This window comes from Panulirus ornatus, chromosome 1 (assembly GCF_036320965.1).
Source record: "Panulirus ornatus isolate Po-2019 chromosome 1, ASM3632096v1, whole genome shotgun sequence".
In the NCBI taxonomy this organism is placed as follows: Eukaryota; Metazoa; Arthropoda; class Malacostraca; order Decapoda; family Palinuridae; genus Panulirus; species Panulirus ornatus.
Window position 1 is genome coordinate 41,374,421 of NC_092224.1, and position 22,974 is coordinate 41,397,394.

Genomic DNA, 22,974 nt, shown 5'->3' on the forward strand with positions numbered 1-22,974 from the left:
TCACTTTGATCCATCGCGCATGAATCATACCTTTAGCCCGAGAGAGGTTCATCTAGTTCAACAAGCCTCTCGATTTTAGCTGGGCCTTTGCACTTATAGACTTTTTTTCTGAGTCTTTGCTGATGATAAAGAGGGCATTCAATAGTTCTTTCCTCTTACAGAATGAAGCAGCAGATGGCTGTGATCGGGATGTGGGTGATATTAATGACAATCTTGGTGAGTGGTGAGGCAAAGCTGTCGGCGTCGACTTTGGAGGTGCAGCTGAGTCAGGGTTCCATCCTCGCCACCAGAGAGGAGGCAGGAGAGGGAACGTACTTCTACAGTGTTAAGAGCATCCCATTCGCCAAAGCCCCTGTCGGAGACCTCAGGTTTAAAGTAAGTAATGCTCTCTGCGGTACCCTCGACTCTTACCTCGTTAGAAACATAACAATCACATATCATATTATTTACCGCAGGTAGCAAACACTTATCATATAAAAGGATTTTTTTATTATATCTTCAGGATCCTGTTGCTCATGGCACCTGGTTGGGTCTCAGGAATGGCACCATCCATCCGCCTCTTTGCCCCCAGGTATCACTGAAAACCTATCTCAAGGGAGAGATGGATGTAACAGGCAGCGAAGACTGTCTTTACCTTAATGTGTACACACCAACGGTAAGTAAGACCTGACAAAACTTTAACGTGTACCTATTAACTGTGAGTAGATGACAGTGGGACCTAGCAACACCTTAACATGTGCCTACCAACTGTGAGTAGATGGCAGTAGGAACCTGGCAACACCTTAACGTGTATCTAAAAACTGTGATTAGACGAGAGTGGTGACTGACTATACCTTAACGTGTACTTACCAACTGTTAGTAGATGAGAGTGGAGAATGGCCACTCTTTTTCGTGTGCCTACTAACTGTGACTAGATGAGATTGGAGACTGACCACAGTTTAACATATGCTTACCAACAATAAGTAGATCAGGGTGAACACTCTCCTCTCCGTAAATTGTACTTACCAACAGTAAGTACATCAGAGTTGAAATTGGCTACACCTTAACGTGTAACTACCAACAGTAGGTAGAGCTTATAATCGCTTGGCACTAGACCCGACAGCTTGGCACTAGACCCGACAGCTAGCGTTCCTGAACACATTACCATGAAATCAGTGTCCAGACCCAGTTCCAGCGATGTGGATCGTATCAACTATTGGTTAATATCTAGTTAGCATAACCTGCTATATACACGCACACACAGGGAAAAAAAGCTATACATTCGTATTCCCCGCGTGTCGTGGAAGGCAACTAAAGGGGGCTGGAGCAGGGGGCTGGAAACCCACCCTTTCTTATATTTCAATTTCTAAAAGAGGAAGCAGTATAGTGCCACTGTATAAAGGAAAAGAGGGTAAAGATAAGTGTTCAAACTATAGAGGTACAAGTTTGTTGAGTATGCTTGGTGACGTGTATGGGAGAGTATTGATTGAGACGATGAAGAACTGCACAAAGCACCAGGTTTGGAAGGAGTAGTGTGGTTTTAGAAGTGGCAGAGGATGTGTGGATCAGGTGATTGCTTTGAAGAATGTGCTTGAGAAATACTAAGGAAAACAGATAGATTTGCATGTGGCATTTATCGAGCTGGAGGGGACATATGATAAGACTGATAGAAATGCTTTGTGGAAAATCTTAAGAATATATGATGTGGGAGGTACGCTGTTAGAAGCAGTGAGAAGTTTTTATAAACGGTATAAGGCGCGTATACGAGTAGGAAAAGAGGATAGTGAGTGCTTCCCAGAAAAGGTTAGTCTGCGGCAGAGGTGTGTAGTTAGACTTTCCTGCACGTCCCATCACTAATTGGGAATCTATGAAGAAAAATCTTGCTTAACTTGTTTATGGATGGGGCGGTGAGGGAAGTAAATGCAGGAGCATTTGAGAGAGAAGCGAGTATGCAGTCTGTCTGGGATGAGAGAGCATGTGAAGTGAGTCAGTTTTGTTCCCCCGATGATACAACACTGGTGGCTAAATTGAATAGAAACTGCAGAAGTTGGTGACTGAGTTTGGAAGGTGTTAAAAGAAGAAAGTAGAAAGCAAATGTGAACAAAAGCAAGGTTATTAGGCTCAGCAAGGTTGAGGGACAAGTTACTTTGGATGTAAGTTTGAATGAGAAAAATTGGATGAAGTTAAGTTTTTTAGATGGCTGGGAGTGGAGATGACGCGAATGGAATCATGGAAGGGAAAGTGAGTCAAAGGGTGAGGGGAAGAGTGGATGTTATCTGTGAGGGCTTTAAAATTATGTATGTTTGAAGGAATAGTAGTTCCAACAATATGATATGGTTGCGAGGAACGAGCTATAGATAGAGGATGGATGAGTTGGAAATGTGCTGTGAGGTGGTTATATCGAGTGGGTCATGCGGGAGTAAGAGCGATGTATGGAAATAAAAAAAAAGTTTGGTTAAAAGAGCAATAGAAGTTGTGTTGAAATGGTTGGGAGAGAATGATTGAGGAAAGGTTGATAAAGAGAATATATGTGTCAGAAGTGGAAGTAACAAGAAGAACCAGGTGACTAAACTGGAGACGAAAGGATGGATTGATAAAGATTTTGAACGATCTGGGCCTGAACATGCTGGAGGATGAAGGGCGTGCGCGGAATAGAGTGGTATACTGGAGTCAACATGCCGTCAATGGACTGCACCAGGTCTAATGGAATGTCTGGGCTAAATCATGAAAAGGTCTATAATGCCTGGATATGTATAAGGAGCATTGGTTTCGGTACATTACACTTGACAACTCGTCTGTGGGTGTGAGCAGATGTAGCCTTACATCGTCTGTTTCCTGGTGCTTTCTCGCTAACGACGAGGGTGGCGATTGGGTGTGGGGAAGAGAAGATAATGTATATGTAATCTTTATTCTTTTTCTTCATGTATTTGCGCTGTTTCGTGCCACGCGGGTTGGTGTCGGGAATGGATGACTGTGAGCAAGAAGGAATACGTGCATGTGTCGTAGAAGGCAACTAAAGGGGACGGTAGCGAGGGGCTAGAAAACCTCCCCTTCATATATTTTAACATTCTAAAAGGGAAACAGAAGAAGGCTCAGATTGGGTTGCCTAAATATGTGTAGATGTAACCAAGTTGAGAAAAATGGAGAGATAGGTAGTATGTTTCAGGAAAGGAACCTGGATATTTTGGCTCTGAGAGAAACGAAGCTCAAGGGTAAAGAGGAAAAGTGGTTTAGGAATGTTTTGGGAGTAAAGTCAGAGGTTGGTGAGAGGATAAGAGCAAAGAAAGGAGTAGCACTACTCCTGAAACAGGACATGTGGGAGTATGTGATAGAGTGTAAGAAAATAAACTCTAGATTGATATGGGTGAAACTTAAGGTGGATAGAGAGAGATAGGTGATTATTGGTGCCAATGCACCTGGGCATGAGAAAAAAGATCATGAGAGGCAAGTGTTTTGGGAGCAGCTGAGTGAGTGTGTTAGCAATTTTGATGCACGAGACCGATAAATAGTGATGGATGATTTGAATGCAAATGTGAGTAATATGGCAATTGAGGGAATAATTGGTGTACATGGGGTGTTCAGTGCTGTAAATGGAAATCGTGAAGAGCTTCTAGATTTGTGTGCAGAAAAAGGACTGGTGATTGGGAATACCTGGTTTAAAAAGAGACGTATACATAAGTATACGTATGTAAAAAGGAGAGATGACCAGAGAGCGTTATTGGATTGCATGTTAATTGATAGACGCGTGAACAAGAAACTTTTCGATGTTAATGTGCTGAGAGGTGCAACTGAAGGGATGTCTGATCATTATCTTGTGGAGGCGAAGGTGAAGATTTGTAGAGGTTTTCAGAAAAGAGGAGTGAATGTTGAGGTGAAGAGAGTGGCGAGAGTAATTGAGCTTGGGAAAGAGACTTGTGTGAAGAAATACCAGGAGAGACTCAGAGCAGAATGGAAAAGATGAGGGCAAAGGACTTAGGGGGAGTGGGGGAGGAATGGGATGTATTTAGGGAAGCAGCGATGGCTTGCGAAAAAGATGCTTGTGGCATGAGAAGCGTGGGAGATGGGAAGATTAGAAAGGGTAGTGGGTGTTGGGATGAAGAAGTAATATTCTTAGTGAAAGAGAAGAGAGAGGCATTTGGACGATTTTGCAAGAAGATAGTGCAAATGAGTGGAAGGTGCATAAAAGAAAGAGGCAGGAGGTCAAGAGAAAGATGCAAGAGGTGAAAAAGAGGGCAAATGAGAGTTGGGGTAAGAGAGCATCATTAAATTTTAGGGAGAATAAAAGAGATGTTTTAGAAGGAGGTATATAGAGTGCGTAAGACAAGAGAACAATTGGGAACATCGGTGAAGTGGGCTAATGGGGAGGTAATAACAAGTAGTGGTGATTTGAGAAGGAGATGGAGTGAGTATTTTGAAGATTAGTTGAATGCGTTAGATAATAGAGTACCAGATATAGGGTGTTTTGGTCGAGGTGGTGTGCAAAATGAGAGGGTCAGGAAGAATGATTTAGTAAACAGATAAGAGGTACTGAAAGCTTTGCGGAAGATTAAAGCCGGCAATGAGGCGGGTTTGGATGGTATTGCGGTGGAATTTATTAAAAAAGGGGTGACTGTATTGTTCACTGGTTGGTGGGGATATTCAGAGTGTGTATAGCTCGTGGTGAAGTGCCTGAGGATTGGCGGAATGCGTGCATGGTGCCGTTGTACAAAGGCAAAGGGGATAAAGGTGAATGATCAAATTACAGAGGTATAAGTTTGTTGAGTATTCCTGGGAAATTATATGGGAGGGTATTGATTGAGAGGGTGAAGGCATGTACAAGAGTATCAGATTGGGAAAGAGCACTGTGGTTTCAGAAGTGGTGGAGGATGTGTGGATCAGGTGTTTGCTTTCAAGAATGTATGTGAGAAATACTTAGAAAAACAATTGGATCTGTATGTAGCATTGATGCATCTGGAGAATGGATTTGATAGAGTTGATAGAGATGCTCTGTGGAAGCTATCAAGAATATATGGTATGGGAGGCAAGTTGCTAGAAGCAGTGATAGTTTTTATCGAGGATGTAAGACATGTTCCAGTAGGAAGAGAGGAAGGTGACTGGTTCTCAGTGAATGTCGGTTTGCGGCAGGGGTGCGTGATGTCTCCATGGTTCTTTAATTTGTTTATGGATGGGGTTGTTAGGGAGGTGAATGCAAGAGTTCTGGAGAGAGGGGCAAGCATACAGTCTGTTGTGAAGGAGAAGGCTTGGGAAGTGAGTCAGTCGTTGTTCGCTGATGATAGAGCGCAGATGGCTGATTCGGGTGAGAAACTGCAGAAGCTGGAGATTGAGTTTGGTAAAGTGTGTGAAAGAAGAAAGCTGAGAGTGAATGTGAATAAGAGCAAGGTTATATATATATATATATATATATATATATATATATATATATATATATATATATATATATATATATATATATATATATATATATATATATATATATATGGATGGTATTGCAGTGGAATTTATTAAAAAAGGGGGTGACTGTATTATTGACTGGTTGGTAAGGTTATTTAATGTATGTATGACTCATGGTGAGGTGCCTGAGGATTGGCGGAATGCGTGCATAGTGCCATTGTACAAAGGCAAAGGGGATAAGAGTGAGTGCTCAAATTTCAGAGGTATAAGTTTGTTGAGTATTCCTGGTAAATTATATGGGAGGGTATTGATTGAGAGGGTGAAGGCATGTACAGAGCATCAGATTGGGGAAGAGCAGTGTGGTTTCAGAAGTGGTAGAGGATGTGTGGATCAGGTGTTTGCTTTGAAGAATGTATGTGAGAAATACTTAGAAAAGCAAATGGATTTGTATGTAGCATTTATGGATCTGGAGAAGGCATATGATAGAGTTGATAGAGATGCTCTGTGGAAGGTATTAAGAATATATGGTGTGGAAGGCAAGTTGTTAGAAGCAGTGAAAAGTTTTTATCAAGGATGTAAGACATGTGTACGTGTAGGAAGAGAGGAAAGTGATTGGTTCTCAGTGAATGTAGGTTTGCGGCAGGGGTGTGTGATGTCTCCATGGTTGTTTAATTTGTTTATGGATGGGGTTGTTAGGAAGGTGAATGCAAGAGTTTTGGAAAGAGGGGCAAGTATGAAGTCTGTTGTGGATGAGAGAGCTTGGGAAGTGAGTCAGTTGTTGTTCGCTGATGATACACCGCTGGTGGCTGATTCATGTGAGAAACTGCAGAAGCTGGAGTTTGGTAAAGTGTGTGAAAGAAGAAAGTTAAGAGTAAATGTGAATAAGAGCAAGGTTATTAGGTACAGTAGGGTTGAGGGTCAAGTCAATTGGGAGGTAAGTTTGAATGGAGAAAAACTGGAGGAAGTAAAGTGTTTTAGATATCTGGGAGTGGACTTAGCAGCGGATGGAACCATGGAAGCGGAAGTGGATCATAGGGTGGGGGAGGGGGCGAAAATCCTGGGAGCCTTGAAGAATGTGTGGAAGTCGAGAACATTATCTCGGAAAGCAAAAATGGGTATGTTTGAAGGAATAGTGGTTCCAACAATGTTGTATGGTTGCGAGGCATGGGCTATGGATAGAGTTGTGCTCAGGAGGATGGATGTGCTGGAAATGAGATGTTTGAGGACAATGTGTGGTGTGAGGTGGTTTGATCGAGTAAGTAATGTAAGGGTAAGAGAGATGTGTGGAAATAAAAAGAGTGTGGTTGAGAGAGCAGAAGAGGGTGTTTTGAAATGGTTTGGGCACATGGAGAGAATGAGTGAGGAAAGATTGACCAAGAGGATATATGTGTCGGAGGTGGAGGGAACGAGGAGAAGTGGGAGACCAAATTGGAGGTGGAAAGATGGAGTAAAAAAGATTTTGTGTGATCGGGGCCTGAACATGCAGGAGGGTGAAAGGAGGGCAAGGAATAGAGTGAATTGGATCGATGTGGTATACCGGGGTTGACGTGCTGTCAGTGGATTGAATCAGGGCATGTGAAGCGTCTGGGGTAAACCATGGAAAGCTGTGTAGGTATGTATATTTGCGTGTGTGGACGTATGTATATACATGTGTATGGGGGTGGGTTGGGCCATTTCTTTCGTCTGTTTCCTTGTGCTACCTCGCAAACGCGGGAGACAGCGACAAAGCAAAAAAAAAAAAAAAAATATGATCAATAAATAAATAAGAAAATGAGTGAATATAGAAATGACAAAGAGAATTGAAAGGAAATAGGCTGTAACTACCTCAACTCCAGTTATCCCACGTCTTTCACCTGCAAAAGGCAGGCAATTTCTAATTAAGCCAGTACAGCCAACACACAAAGGAAATATATAATCATCGGCTAGGTGAACAGAAAGAATAAGAGAATATGTATCCATTGTGTGTTGTAGGGAAGGCAGTAAATGTATATTAAGAGTTGAAATCAGCATACTTGAAAGGCAGTTGACCAAAAGTAACAATGGGAGCAGAAATTAAGTATCTGAATGTAGTGGTGCAGGGGGTTAGGAGGTGAGTCTGCAAAGCCTTGTAGAGGCAATGATCAAAACTAACACAGTGGGAGCAGAAATTATATATCAGAATGCAGTGGTGAAGGGGGCTAGGAAGTGAGTATGCAAAGCCTTGTATAAATTTAGCTGAAAATTTGAATAATTTCCTATTTTGTAAAGAGAAGGAGAAATATCTTTCAGGGAGGAGTCACGTGGGTAAGCTTAACTGATGCCTAATTGGGTATGTGGCTTCTCACTTAATCACGCTCATATGATTTTCCAGCATACTTTAAAGCCTCCATTTGTTTATTCATAAACAACTTACAGGTAAATTTGCATGCATCCACTTTTCTTTTTCATGAATATATTTTTCATGAATGTATTTTGATATCTTATACTTAACATGCAGGAAGGACGCTATGAGGAGGCATGTCAGAAGTTCAGCAATGCCTTGCAAGTGGCTGGTTATCAACCACATCTGTCTTACAACATTGCTCTCTGTTACTATCGCCTGAAACAGTATGCTCCTGCTCTTAAGCACTTTGTTAGCCTACATCATGAGTGAAAAGAGGAAAATTCAGATGATGCAAATAGAATTTGTATGGAAAATGTGATTTTTCATCAATATTTGCATGTCTACTGTACAGGCTTGTAAGGAAATCTTGTAATTCATTTGTATATAAAAGAAGGTTTGGTAAAGTGTGTGAAAGAAGAAATTTAAGAGTAAATGTGAATAAGAGCAAGGTAATTAGGTACAGTAGGGTTGCGGGTCAAGTCAATTGAGATGTAAGTTTGAATGGAGAAAAACTGGAGGAAGTAAAGTGTTTTAGATATCTGGGAGTGGATCTGGCAGCGGATGGAACCATGGAAGCGGAAGTGGATCATAGGGTGGGGGAGGGGGCGAAAATCCTGGGAGCCTTGAAGAATGTGTGGAAGTCGAGAACATTATCTCGGAAAGCAAAAATGGGTATGTTTGATGGAATAGTGGTTCCAACAATGTTGTATGGTTGCGAGGCGTGGACTATGGATAGAGTTGTGCGCAGGAGGATGGATGTGCTGGAAATGAGATGTTTGAGGACAATGTGTGGTGTGAGGTGGTTTGATCGAGTAAGTAACGTAAGGGTAAGAGAGATGTGTGGAAATAAAAAGAGCGTGGTTGAGAGAGCAGAAGAGGGTGTTTTGAAATGGTTTGGGCACATGGAGAGAATGAGTGAGGAAAGATTGACCAAGAGGATATATGTGTCGGAGGTGGAGGGAACGAGGAGAAGTGGGAGACCAAATTGGAGGTGGAAAGATGGAGTGAAAAAGATTTTGTGTGATCGGGGCCTGAACATGCAGGAGGGTGAAAGGAGGGCAAGGAATAGAGTGAATTGGATCGATGTGGTATACTGGGGTTGATGTGCTGTCAGTGGATTGAATCAGGGCATGTGAAGCGTCTGGGGTAAACCATGGAAAGCTGTGTAGGTATGTATATTTGCGTGTGTGAACGTATGTATATACATGTGTATGGGGGTGGGTTGGGCCATTTCTTTCGTCTGTTTCCTTGCGCTACCTCGCAAATGCGGGAGACAGCGACAAAGCAAAAAAAAAAAAAAAATATATATATGATATCAATTTTTCAATTTTACTTTGTCGCTGTCTCCCGCGTTAGCAAGGTACCGCAAGCAAACAGACGAAAGTATGGCCCAACCCACCCATATACACATGCATATACATACACGCCCACACACGCTCATATATATACCTTTACATTTCAACGTATGCATACATCAAAGCAACTCTATTATATGCCTTCTCCATATCCATAAATGGTACATACAAATCTATCTACTTTTTAAAGTGTTTCTCACATATATTTTTGAAAGCAAACACCTGATCCACACATCCTCCACCACTTCTGAAACCACAATGCTCCTCCTCAATCTGATGCTCTGTACATGTCTTGACCTTCTCAATCAATACCCTCCCATATAATTTGCCAGGAATACTCAACAAACTTATACCACTGTTCTTTGAACACTCACCTTTATCCCCTTTGCCTTTGTATAATGGTACTATGCATGCGTTCCGCAAATCCCGAGGCACTTCACCATGAACTATATAAATGGTACATACAAAAACCCATCTGCCTTTTTAAGTATTTCTCACATACATTTTTTAAAGCAAACACCTGATCCACACATCCTCTACCACTTCTGAAACAACACTGCTCCTCCTCAATCTGATGCTCTGTACATGCCTTGACCCTCTCAATCAATACCCTCCCATATGATTTACCAAGAATACTCAACAGACATATACCTCTGTAATTTGAACACTCAACTTTATCCCCTTTGCCTTTGTACAATGTAACAATGCATGCATTCCGCCAATCCCCAGGCACTTCACCATGAACCATACATGTATTGAATATCCTCATCAACCAGTCAACGATACAGTCACCCCCTTTTTTAATCAATTCCACCGCAATACCATCCAAACCCGGCCCCTTGCCGGCTTTCATCTTCTGCAAAGCTTTCACTATTTCTTCTCTGTTTACCAAATCATTCTCCCTGACCCCTCTCACTTTGCACACCAACTCGACGAAAACACCCTATATCTCCCATTCTATGATCGAACACATCCAAGAATCCCTCAAAATACTCACTCAATCTCCCTCTCACTTTACCACTACCTGTTATTACCTCCCCCCTTTGCTCCTTTCACCAATGTTCTCATTTGTTCTCTTGTCTTACGCACTTTCTTTACCTCCTTCCAAAAATCTTTTTATTCTCCCTAAAATTTAAAGATAGTCTCTCACCCCAACTCTCACTTACCCTCTTTTTCACCTCTTGCATCTTTCTCTTGACCTCTTGCCTGTTTCTTTTATACATCTCCCAGTCATTTGCACTATTTCCCTGCAAAAAATCATCCAAATGCCTCTCTCTTCTCTTTCACTAACAATCTTACTTCTTTATCCCACCACTCACTACCCTTTCTAATCTGCCTACCTCCCATCTTTCTCATGCCACAGGCATCTTTTGAGCAGGCCCTTACTGCTTCCCTAAATACATTCCATTCCTTAACCCCAGTACCCTTACGTCATTTGCTCTTGCCATTTTCCAATCTACACTCAGTCTCTCCTGGTACTTCCTCACACGAGTCACCTTTCCAAGCTCCCTTACTCTCACCACTCTCTTCATCCCAACATTCTCTCTTATTTTCTGAAAACCTCTACATATCTTTACCTTCGCCTTCACAAGATAATGATCAGATATCCCTTCAGTTGCACCTCTCAAGACATTAACATCCAAAAATCTCTTCCGCGCGCCTATCGATTAACACGTAATCCAACAACGCTCTCTGGCCATCTCTCCTACTTATATACGTATACTTATGTATATCTCTCTTTTTTAACCAGGTATTCCCAATCACTAGTCTTTTTCAGCACACAAATCTATAAGCTCTTCACCATTTCCATTTGCAACACTGAACAACCAATATATACAATTATACCTTCAACTGCCACATTACTCACCTTTGCATTCAAATCACTCATCACTATAACCTGGTATCGTGCATCAAAGATGCTAAGACACTCACAGCAGCTCCCAAAACACTTGCCTCTCATTATCTTTCTTCTCATGACTAGGTGCATAGGCACCAATAATCAGCCATCTCTCTCCATCTACTTTCAGTTTTACCCATATCAATCTAGAGTTTAATTTCTTACACTCTATCACATACTCCCACAACTCCTGCATCAGGAGTAGTGCTACTCCTTCCTTTGCTCTTGTACTCTCACCAACCCCTGACTTTAGTCCCAGAACATTCCCAAACCACTCTTCCCATTTATCCTTGCACTTCCTTTCATTCAGACCCAAAGCATCCAGGTTCCTTTCCTCAAACATACTATCTACCTCTCCTTTTTTCTCATTTTGGTTGCATCCACACATTAAGACACCCCAATCTGAGCCTTAATTTACCATACTTAATCGCCATATCCGACGTTAGCGAGGTAGCGTAAGAAAACAGACGAGGAAAGGCCTAACCCACCCACCTACAGATATATATGTACATAAACTCCCATACATGCATATATAAATACATATGCATTTCAAAGTATAGGATACATATACATACACAGACATATACAAATATTCACATGTACATATCAACACTTGCTACTTTCGTCCATTTCCGTCACCACCCTGCCACATGTGAAACAGCTTCCTCCACCCCCTCCAGCGAGTTAGCGCTAGAAGAGAAAAAAGAAAGCCACATTTGTTCACACTCAGTCTCTAGCTGTCATGTATAATGCACCGAAACCACAGCTCCGTTTCCACATCCAGACCCCACAGACCTTTCCATGGTTTACTCCAGACGCTTCACATGCCCTGGTTCAGTCCATTGACACCACTTCGACTCCGGTATACCACATCTTTCCAATTCACTCTATTCCTTGCACGCCTTTCACCCTCCTGTATGTTCAGGCCCCGATCGCTCAAAATGTTTTTCACTCCATCCTTCCACCTCCAATTTGGTCTCCCGCTTTTCCTTCCTCCCTCCACCTCTGACACATATATCCTCTTTGTCAATCTTGCCTCACTCATTCTCTCCATGTGTCCAAACCTTTTCAAAACACTCTTCTGCTCTCTCAACCACACTCTATTTATTACCACGCATCTCTCTTACTCTTTCATTTCTTACTCGATCAAACCTCATCACACCACATGTCCTCAAATATTTCATTTAGAACACATCTATCTTCCTCCACACAACCCTATCTATTGCCCATGCCTAGCAGCCATGGAACCACTAGTCCTTCAAACATACACATTTTTGCTCCCCGTGGTAACGTTTTCGCCTTCCACACATTCTTCAACGCTCCTAGAACCTTCGTTCTCTCTCCCACCCTGTGATTCACATCCGCTTCCATATTTCCACCCGCTGCTAAATTCACTCCCACATATCAAAAGCGATTCACTTCCTCCAGTTTTTCTCCAGTCATACTTATGCACCGAATAAACTTATCCCTCAAACCAACGGAACCTAATAAACTAAACTTTCTTCTTTCACACATTCTACCAAACTCAGTCACCAACGTCTGCAGTTTCTCATCCGAATCACCCACCAGCGCTTTGTCATCAGCAAACAACAACTGACTCACTTCCAGAGCTCTCTCATCCACAACAGACTGCATACTTGCACCCTCTCTCCAAAACTCTTGCATTCACCGCCCTAACAACCCCATCCATAAACAAATTAAACAGGCATGGAGACATCACGCACCCCTGTCGCAAACCGACATTCACAAAGAACCAATCACTATCCTCTCTTCCTCCTCGTACAAATGCTTTACATCCATGGTAAAAAAAAATTTCACTGCTTCTAGCAACTTCGATCCCATGTATACGTGCATGAGTTGAGCCAATTCTCGTCTGTTTCCTTGCTCTACCTCGCCGACGCGGGAAAAAGCGGTTAATTGTAATAAAATGATATAAATAACAAGTACTGGTGATATGAAAAGAAGATGGAGTGAGTATTTTGAAGGTTCATTAAATGTGTTAGATGATAGTGGCAGATATAGGGTATTTTGGTCGAGGTGGCGTGCGAAGTGAGAGGGACAGGGAGAATGGTTTGGCAAACAGATGAGAGGTAGTGAAAGCTTTTCGGAGGATGAAAACCGACAAGGCGGCGGGTTTGGATGGTATTGCAGTGGAATTTATCGAAAAAAAGGTGGTGACTGTGTTGTTGACTGGTTAGGTGAGGATATTCTATGTATGTAGAGCTCATGGTGAAGTACCTGAGGAATGGCGGAATGCATGCATAGTGCCATTGTGCAAAAGCAAAGGAGATAAAAGAGAATGTTCAATTTCAGAGGTATAAGTTGGTTGAGCATTCCTGAGAAATCATATGGGAGGGTATTCATTGAGAGGGTGAAGGCATGTACAGAGCATCAGATTGGGGAAGAGCAGTGTGGTTTCAGAAGTGGTAGAAAATGTGTGGATCAGGTGTCTCCTTTGAAGAGTGTATGTGAGAAATACTTAGAAAAACGAATGGATTTGTATTTAACATATATGAATCTAGAGAAGGCATAAGATAGAGTTGATAGAGATACTCTGTGAAAGGTATCAAGAATATATGGTGTGGGAGGCAAGTTGCTAGAGGCAGTGAAAAGGTTTTATCGAGGATGTAAGGCATGTGTACGAGAAGGAAGAGAGGATAGTGATTGGTTCCCAGTGAATGTCGGTTTGCGGCAGAGGTGCGTGATGTCTCCAGGGTAATTTAGTTTGTTTATGGAACGGGTTATTAGGGAGGTGAATGGAAGAGTTTTGAAGAGAGGGGCAAGTATGCAGTCTGTTGTGGATGAGAGGGCTTGGGAAGTGAGTCAGTTGTTCGTTCATGATACAGCACTGGTGGCTGATTCGGGTGAGAAGTTGCAGAAGCTGGTGATTAAGTATGGTATCGTGTGTGAAAGAAGAAAGTTGAGAGTAAATGTGAATTCGAGCAAGGTTATTAGGTACAGTAGGGTTGAGAGCCAAGTCAATTTCACTGCTTCTAACAACTTGCCTCCAACACCATATATTCTTAATACCTTCCACAAAGAAACTCTATCACCTCTATCATATGCCTTCTCCAGATTCATAAATGCTACATACAAATCCATTTGCTTTTCAAAGTATTTCTCACATACACTCTTCAAAGCAAACACCTGATCCACACATCCTCTACTACTTCTGAAACCACACTGCTCTTCCCGAATCTGATGCTCTGTACATGCCTTCACCCTCTCTATTAATACCCTCCCATATAATTTCCCAGGAATACTAAGCCAACTTATACCTCTATAATTTGATCACTCACCTTTATCCCCTTTGGCTACAATGGCACTTTGGTACAATGGCACTATGCATGCATTCCACCAATCCTCAGACACCTCACCATGAGTCATACATACATTAAATATCCTTACCAACCAGTCAACAATACAGTCACTCGCTTTTTTTCATAAATTCCACTGTAATACCATCCAAACCCGCTGCCTTGCTAGCTTTCATCTTCTGCAAAGCTTTTATTACCTCTTCTCTGTTTACCAAATCATTCTCCCTAACCCTCTTATTTTGCACACCATCTCGAACAAAAGACCCTACATCTGCCACTCTATCATCTAACACATTCAACAAACCTTCAAAATACTTACCAATTCTTGTTCTCTTCTCTTACGCAATTCATTTATCTTCTTCCAAAGCATCTTTTAATTCTCACAAAAATTTAATGATTCTCTTTCACACCAATTCTCCTTTCCCTCTTTTTCACCTCTTGAACCTTTCTCTTGAACTTCTGTTTTCTTCACTTATATATCTTCCAGTCATTTGCACTATTTCCCTGTCAAACTCGTCCGAATGCCTTTCTCTTCTCTTCTGCTAATAATCTTATTTCCTCATCCAACCACCTACGAGCCTTTCTGATCTGCCCACCTCTCACGCTTTTCAGGCCACAAGCATCTTTTGCGCAAGTGATCATTGCATTCCTAAATACATCCCATTCCTCACCCACTCCCCTTACGTCCTTTGTTCTCACCTTTTTCCATCCTGCACTCAGTCTCTTCTGGTACTTCCTCACACAAGTCTCCTTCCCAAGCTCACTTTCTTTCACCACTCTTCACACCCCAACATTCTCTTATCTTTTCTGAAAACTTCTAGAAATCTTCACCTTCGCCACGACAAGATAATGATCAGACATCCCTCCAGTTGCATCTCTCGGTTCATTAACATCTACAGGTCTCTCTTTCGTGCGCCTATCAATCAAAATATGATCCAATAACTCTCTCTGGCCACCTCCACTACTTACATACATATATTCATATATATCTCCATTTCTAAACCAGGGATTCCCAATCACCAGTCCTTTTTCAGCTCACAAATCAAGAATCTCTTTAGGGAGAGTGGAAAGATGTTCTGGAAGGAGGTAAATGGGGTGTGTGAGACAAGGGAGCAAATGGGAACTTCAGTGAGGGGCGCAAGTGGGGAGGTGATAGCAAGTAGTGGTGGTGTGAGAGGGAGATGGAGTGAGTATTTTGAAGGTTTGTTGAATGTGTTTGATGATAGAGTAGCAGATATAGGGTGTTTTGGTCGAGGTGGTGTGCAAAGTGAGCGGGTTATCGAAAATGATTTGGTGAACAGAGAAGAGGTACTGGGAGCTTTCCGGAAGATGAAAGCCGGCAAGGCAGCAGGTTTGGATGGTATTGCAGCTGAATTTATTAAAAAAGGGGATGACCGTATTGTTGACTGGTTGGTAAGGTTATTTAATGTATGTATGACTCATTGTGAGGTGCCTGAGGATTGGCGTGATGCGTGCATAGTGCCATTGTACAAAGGCAAAGGGGATAAGAGTGAGTGCTCAAATTACAGAGGTATAAGTTTGTTGAGTATTCCTATTACATTATATGGGAGGGTATTGATTGAGAGGGTGAAGGCATGTACAGAGCGTCAGATTGGGGAGGAGCAGTGTGGTTTCAGAAGTGATAGAGGATGTGTGGATCAGGTGTTTGCTTTGAAGAATGTATGTGAGAAATACTTAGAAAAGCAAATGGATTTGTATGTAGCATTTATGGATCTGGAGAAGCCATATGATAGAGTTGATAGAGATGCTCTGTGGAAGGTATTAAGAATATATGGTGTGGGAGGCCAGTTGTTAGAAGCAGTGAAAAGTTTTTATCGAGGATGTAAGGCATGTGTACGTGTAGGAAGAGAGGAAAGTGATTGGTTCTCAGTGAATGTAGGTTTGCGGCAGGGGTGTGTGATGTCTCCATGGTTGTTTAATTTGTTTATGGATGGGGTTGTTAGGGAGGTGAATGCAAAAGTTTTGGAAAGAGGGGCAAGTATGAAGTCTGTTGTGCATGAGAGAGCTTGGGAAGTGAGTCAGTTGTTGTTCGCTGATGATACAGTGCTGGTGGCTGAGTCATGTGAAAAACTGCAGAAGCTGGTGACAGAGTTTGGTAAAGTGTGTGAAAGAAGAAAGTTAAGAGTAAATGTGAATAAGAGCAAGGTTATTGGGTACAGTAGGGTTGAGGGTCAAGTCAATTGGGAGGTAAGTTTGAATGGAGAAACACTGGGAGGCGTAAAGTGTTTTAGATATCTGGAGTGGATCTGGCAGCGGATGGAATCATGGAAGCGGAAGTGGATCATAGGGTGGGGGAGGGGGCGAAAATCCTGGGAGCCTTGAAGAATGTGTGGAAGTCGAGAACATTATCTCGGAAAGCTAAAATGGGTATGTTTGAAGGAATAGTGGTTCCAACAATGTTGTATGGTTGCGAGGCGTGGGCTATGGATAGAGTTGTGCGCAGGAGGGTGGATGTGCTGGAGATGAGATGTTTGAGGACAATGTGTGGTGTGAGGTGGTTTGATCGATTAAGTAATGTAAGGGTAAGAGAGATGTGTGGAAATAAAAAGAGCGTGGTTGAGAGAGCAGAAGAGGGTGTTTTGAAATGGTTTGGGCACATGGAGAGAATGAGTGAGGAAAGATTGACCAAGAGGATATATGTGTCGGAGGTGTAGGGAACGAGGAGAAGTGGGAGACCAAATTGGAGGTGGAAAGATGGAGTGAAAAAGATATTGAGTGATCAGGGCCTGAACATGTAGGAGGGTGAAAGGTGGGCAAGGAATAGAGTGAATTGGATCGATGTGGTATACCGGGGTCAACGTGCTGTCAATGGATTGAATCAGGTCATGTGAATCGTCTGGGGTAAACCATGGAAAGTTGTGTGGGGCCTGGATGTGGAAAGGGAGCTGTGGTTTCGGGCATTATTGCATGACAGCTAGAGACTGAGTGTGAACGAATGGGGCCTTTGTTGTCTTTTCCTAGCGCTACCTCGCACACATGAGGGGGGAGGGGGATGGTATTCCACGTGTGGCGGTGGCGATGGGAATGAATAGAGGCAGACAGTGTGAATTGTGTGCAAGGGTATATATGTATGTGTCTGTATGTGTATATATATGTGTACATTGAGATGTATAGATATGTATATTTGCGTGTGTGGACGTGTATTTATATACATTGTGTATGGGGGTGGGCTGGGCCATTTCTTTCGACTGTTTTCCATACATGGAATAACATCCCCCTCCCCCCCTCATGTGTGCGACGTAGCGCTAGGAAAAGACAACAAAGGCCCCATTCGTTCACACTCAGTCTCTAGCTGTCATGTAATAATGCCCAAAACCATAGCTCCCTTTCCACATCCAGGCCCCACAGAACTTTACATGGTTTACTCCAGACGCTTCACATGCCCTGATTCAATCCATTGACAGCACGTTGACCCCGGTATACCACATCGATCCAATTCACTCTATTCCTTGCCCACCTTTCACCCTCCTACATGTTCAGGCCCTGATCACTCAATATCTTTTTCACTCCATCTTTCCACCTCCAATATGGTCTCCCACTTCTACTCGTTCCCTCCACATCCGACACATATATCCTCTTGGTCAATCTTTCCTCACTTATTCTCTCCATGTGCCCAAACCATTTCAAAACACCCTCTTCTGCTCTCTCAACCACGCTCTTTTCATTTCCACACATCTCACTTACCCTTATAATACTTACTCGATCAAACGACCTCACACCACATATGGTCCTAAAACATCTCATTTCCAGCACATCAACCCTACTCCGCACAACTCTATCCATAGCCCACGCCTCGCAACAATACAACATTGTTGGAACCACAATTCCATCAAACATACCCATTTTTGCTTTCCGAGATAATATTCTCGACTTCCACACTTTCTTCAAGGCTCCCAGGATTTTCGCTCCCTCCCCCACCCTATGATTCACTTCCGCTTCCATGGTTCCAGCCGCTGCCAGATCCACTCCCAGATATCTAAAACACTTTACTTCCTCCAGTTTTTCTCCATTCAAACTTACCTCCCAATTGACTAGACCCTCAACCCTACTGTACCTAATAACCTTACTCTTATTCACATTTACTCTTAACTTTCTTCTTTCACACACTTTACCAAACTCAGTCACCAGCTTCTGCAGTTTCTCACATGAATCAACCACCAGCGCTAAATCATAAGCGAACAACAACTGACTCACTTCACAAGCTCTCTCATCCACAACAGACTTCATACTTGCCCCTCTTTCCAAAACTCTTGCATTCACCTCTCTAACAACCCCATCCATAAACAAATTAAACAACCATGGAGACATCACACACCCCTGCCGCAAACCTACATTCACTGAGAACCAATCACTTTCCTCTCTTCCTACACGTACACATGCCTTACATCCTCGATTAAAACTTTTCACTGCTTCTAACAACTTGCCTCCCACACCATATATTCTTAGTACCTTCCACTGAGCATCTCTATCAACTCCATCAAATGCCTTCTCCAGATCCATAAATGCTACATACAAATCCATTTGTTTTTCTAAGTATTTCTCACATACATTCTTCAAAGCAAACACCTGATCCACACATCCTCTACCACTTCTGAAAACACACTGTTCTTCCCCAGTCGGAAGCTCTGTACATGCCTTCACCCTATCAAACAATACCCTTCCATATGATTTACCAGGAATACTCAACAAACTTATACCTCTGTAATTTGAGCACTCACTCTTATCCCCTTTGCCTTTGTACAATGGCTCTATGCAAGCATTCCGCCAATTCTCAGGCACCTCACCATGAATCATATATACATTAAATAACCTTACCGACCAGTCAACAATACAGTCACCCCCTTTTGTAATAAATTCCACTGCAATACCATCCAAACCTGCTGCCTTGCCAGCTTTCATCTTCCGCAAAGGTTTTACTACCACTTCTCTGTTTACCAAATCATTTTCGATAACCCTCTCACTTTGCACACCACCTCGACCAAAATACCCTATATCTGCCACACTATCATCAAATAAATTCAACAAACCTTTGAAATACTCTATCCATCTCCTTCTCACATCACCACTCCTTGTTATCACCTCCCCATTAGCCCCCTTCACTGAAGATCCCATTTGGTCCCTTGTCAAACGCACTTTATTTACCTCCTTCCAGAACATCTTTCTATTCTCCCTAGAATTTAGTGATACTCTCTCACGCCCAACTCTCATTTGCTCTGCTTTTCACCTGTTGCACCTTTCTCTTGACCTCCTGACTCTTACTTTTATACATCTCCCACTCAATTGCATTTTTTCCCTGCAAAAATCGTCCAAATTCCTCTCTCTTCTCTTTCACTAATAATCTTACTTCATTCCACCACTCACTATGTGTATATATATATATATTATATATATATATATATATATATATATATATATATATATATATATATATATATATATATATATATATATAAAATATATCTTATTTATTTATTTATTTTGTTTTCTCGCTGTCTCCCGCGTTAGCGAGGTTTCGCAAGGAAACAGACGAAAGAATGGCCCAACTCGCCCACATACACATGTGTATACATACATATCCACACACGCACAATATACATACCTATACATCTCAATGTACACATATATATATACACACACACAGATATATACATATATACACATGTACATAATTCATACTGTCTGCCTTTATTTGTTCCCATCGCGAGGTAGCGCAAGGAAAGACACCAAAGGCCCCATTCGTTCACACTCAGTCTCTAGCTGTCATGTAATAATGCACAGAAACCACAGATCCCTTTCCACATCCAGGACAAACACACTTTCCATGGTTTACCACAGACGCTTCATATGCCCTGGTTCAATCCATTCACAGCACGTCGACCCCGGTATACCAAATCGTTCCAATTCACTCTATTTCTTGCACGCCTTTCACCCTCCTGCATGTTCAGGACCCGATCACTCAAAATCTTTTTCACTCCATCTTTCCACCTCCAATTTGGTCTCCCACTTCTCGTTTCCTCCACCTCCGACACATATATCCTCTTGGTCAATCTTTCCTCACTCATTCTCTCCATGTGACCAAATCATTTCAAAACACCCTCTTCTCCTCTCTCAACCACACTCTTTTTATTTCCACATATCTCTCTCACCCTTACATTACTTACTCGATCAAACCACCTCACACCACATATTGTCCTCAAACATCTCATTTCCAGCACATCCACCCTCCTGCGCACAACTCTATCCATAGCCCACGCCTCGCAACCATACAACACTGATGGAACCACTATTCCTTCAAACATACCCATTTTTGCTTTCCCAGATAATGTTCTCGACTTCCAAATATTCTTCAAGGCTCCCAGAATTTTCGACCAGTCCCCCACACTATGATTCACTTCCGCTTCCATGGTTCCATCCGCTGCCAGATCCACTCCCAGATATCTAAAACACTTCACTTCCTCCAGCTTTTCTCCATTCAAACTTACCTCCTAATTGACTTGACCCTCAACCCTACTGTACCTAATAACCTTGCTCTTATTCACATTTACTCTTAACTTTCTTCTTTCACACACTTTACCAAACTCAGTCACCAGCTTCTGCAGTTTCTTACATGAATCAGCCACCAGCGCTGTATCATCAGCGAACAACTACTGCCTGACTTCCCAAGATCTCTCATCCACAACAGACTGCATACTTGCCCCTCTTTCTTTTGCATTCACCTCCCTAACAACCCCATCCATAAACAAATTAAACAACCATGGAGACATCACACACCCCTGCCGCAACCCTACATTCACTGAGAACTAATCACTTTCCTCTCTTCCTACACGTACACATGCCTTACATCCTCGATAACAACTTTTCACTGCTTCTAACAACTTGCCTCCCACACTATATATTCTTAAAACCTTACAATGAGCATCTCTATCAACTCTATCAAATGCCCTCTCCAGATCCATAAATGATACATACAAATCCATTTGTTTTTCTAATTATTTCTTACATACATTCTTCAAAGCAAACACCTGATCTACACATCCTCTACCACTTCTGAAACAACACTGCTCTTCCCCATTCTGATGCTCTGTACACGCCTTCACCCTCTCAATCGATACCCTCCCATATAATTTACCAGGAATACTCAACAAACTTATACCTCTGTAATTTGAGCACTCACTCTTATCCCCTTTGCCTTTGTACAATGGCACTATGCACGCATTCCGCCAATCCTCAGGCACCTCACCATGAATCATACATACATTAAATAACCTTACCAACCAGTCAACAATACAGTCACCCCCTTTTTTGATAAATTCTACTGCAATACCATTATAACCTGCTGCTTTGCCGCCTTTCATCTTCCGTAAAGCTTTTACTGCCTCTTCTCTATTTACCAAATCATTTTCCCTAACCCTCTCACTTTGCACACCACCTCGACCAAGGCACCCTATATGTGCCACTCTATCATCAAACACATTCAACAAACCTTCAAAATACTCACTCCATCTCCTTCTCACATCACCACTACTTGTTATCACCTCCCCATTAGCCCCCTTTACTGAAGTTCCCATTTGCTCCCTTGTCTTACGCACTTTATTTACCTCCTTCCAAAACATCTTTTTATTCTCCCTGAAATTTAATGATACTCTCTCACCCCAACTCTCATTTGCGGTCTTTTTCACCTCTTGCACCTTTCTCTTGACCTCCTGCCTCTTTCTTTTATGCATCTCCCACTCATTTGCATTTTTTCCCTGCAAAAATTGTTCAAATGCCTCTCTCTTCTCTTTCGCTAATAATCTTACTTATTCATCCCACCTCTCACTACAGTTTCTAATCAGCCCACCTCCACGCTTCTCTTGCCACAAGCATCTTTTGCGCAAGCCATCACTGATTCCCTAAATACATCCCATTCCTCCCCCACTTCCCTTAGCTCCTTTGTTCTCATCTTTTTCCATTCTGTACTCAGTCTCTCCTGGTACTTCCTCACACAAGTCTCCTTCCCAAGCTCACTTACTCTCACCACTCTCTTCACCCCAACATTCTCTCTTCTTTTCTGAAAACCCCCACAAATCTTCACCTTCGCCTCCACAAGATAATGATCAGACATCCCTCCAGTTGCACCTCTCAGCACATTAACATCCAAAAGTCTCTCTTTCGAGCGTCTATCAATTAACACGTAATCCAATAACGCTCTCTGGCCATCTCTCCTACTTACATACGTATACTTATATATATATCGCTTTTTTACCCAGGTATTCTCAATCACCAGTCCTTTTTCAGCACATAAATCTACAAGCTCTTCACCATTTCCATTTACAACACTGAACACTCCATGTATACCAATTATTCCCTCAACTGCCACATTACTCACCTTTGCATTCAAATTACCCATCACTATAAGCCGGTCTTGTTCATCAAAACCACTAACACACTCATTCAGCTGCTCCCAAAACACTTGCCTCTCATGATCTTTTTTCTCATGCCCAGGTGCATATGCACCAATAATCACACATCTCTCTCCATCAACTTTCACTTTTACCCATATCAAACTAGAATTTACTTTCTTACACTCTATCACATACTCCCACCACTTCTGATTCAGGAGTACTCCTACTCATTTCCTTGCTCTTTTCCTCTCACTAACCCCTTACTTTA

General features: G+C 42.3%; 2 protein-coding genes across 9 annotated transcripts in view; both read left to right on the forward strand.

Moving 5' to 3' along the window:
* Nucleotides 1–22,974, forward strand: part of LOC139748739 (ERI1 exoribonuclease 2-like) — a 362,528-nt gene that overhangs the window by 236,409 nt on the left and 103,145 nt on the right. The window lies entirely within an intron of this gene.
* The window catches only part of LOC139745667 (carboxylesterase 1E-like), a 64,625-nt gene that overhangs the window by 11,835 nt on the left and 29,816 nt on the right, over nucleotides 1–22,974 (forward strand). Inside the window, exons 2-3 of the mRNA XM_071665102.1 lie at nucleotides 162–375; nucleotides 503–655. Coding sequence (XP_071521203.1) covers nucleotides 163–375; nucleotides 503–655 — 366 coding nt within the window. The 5' untranslated portion in view covers nucleotide 162. The remainder of the gene's footprint in view (nucleotides 1–161; nucleotides 376–502; nucleotides 656–22,974) is intronic.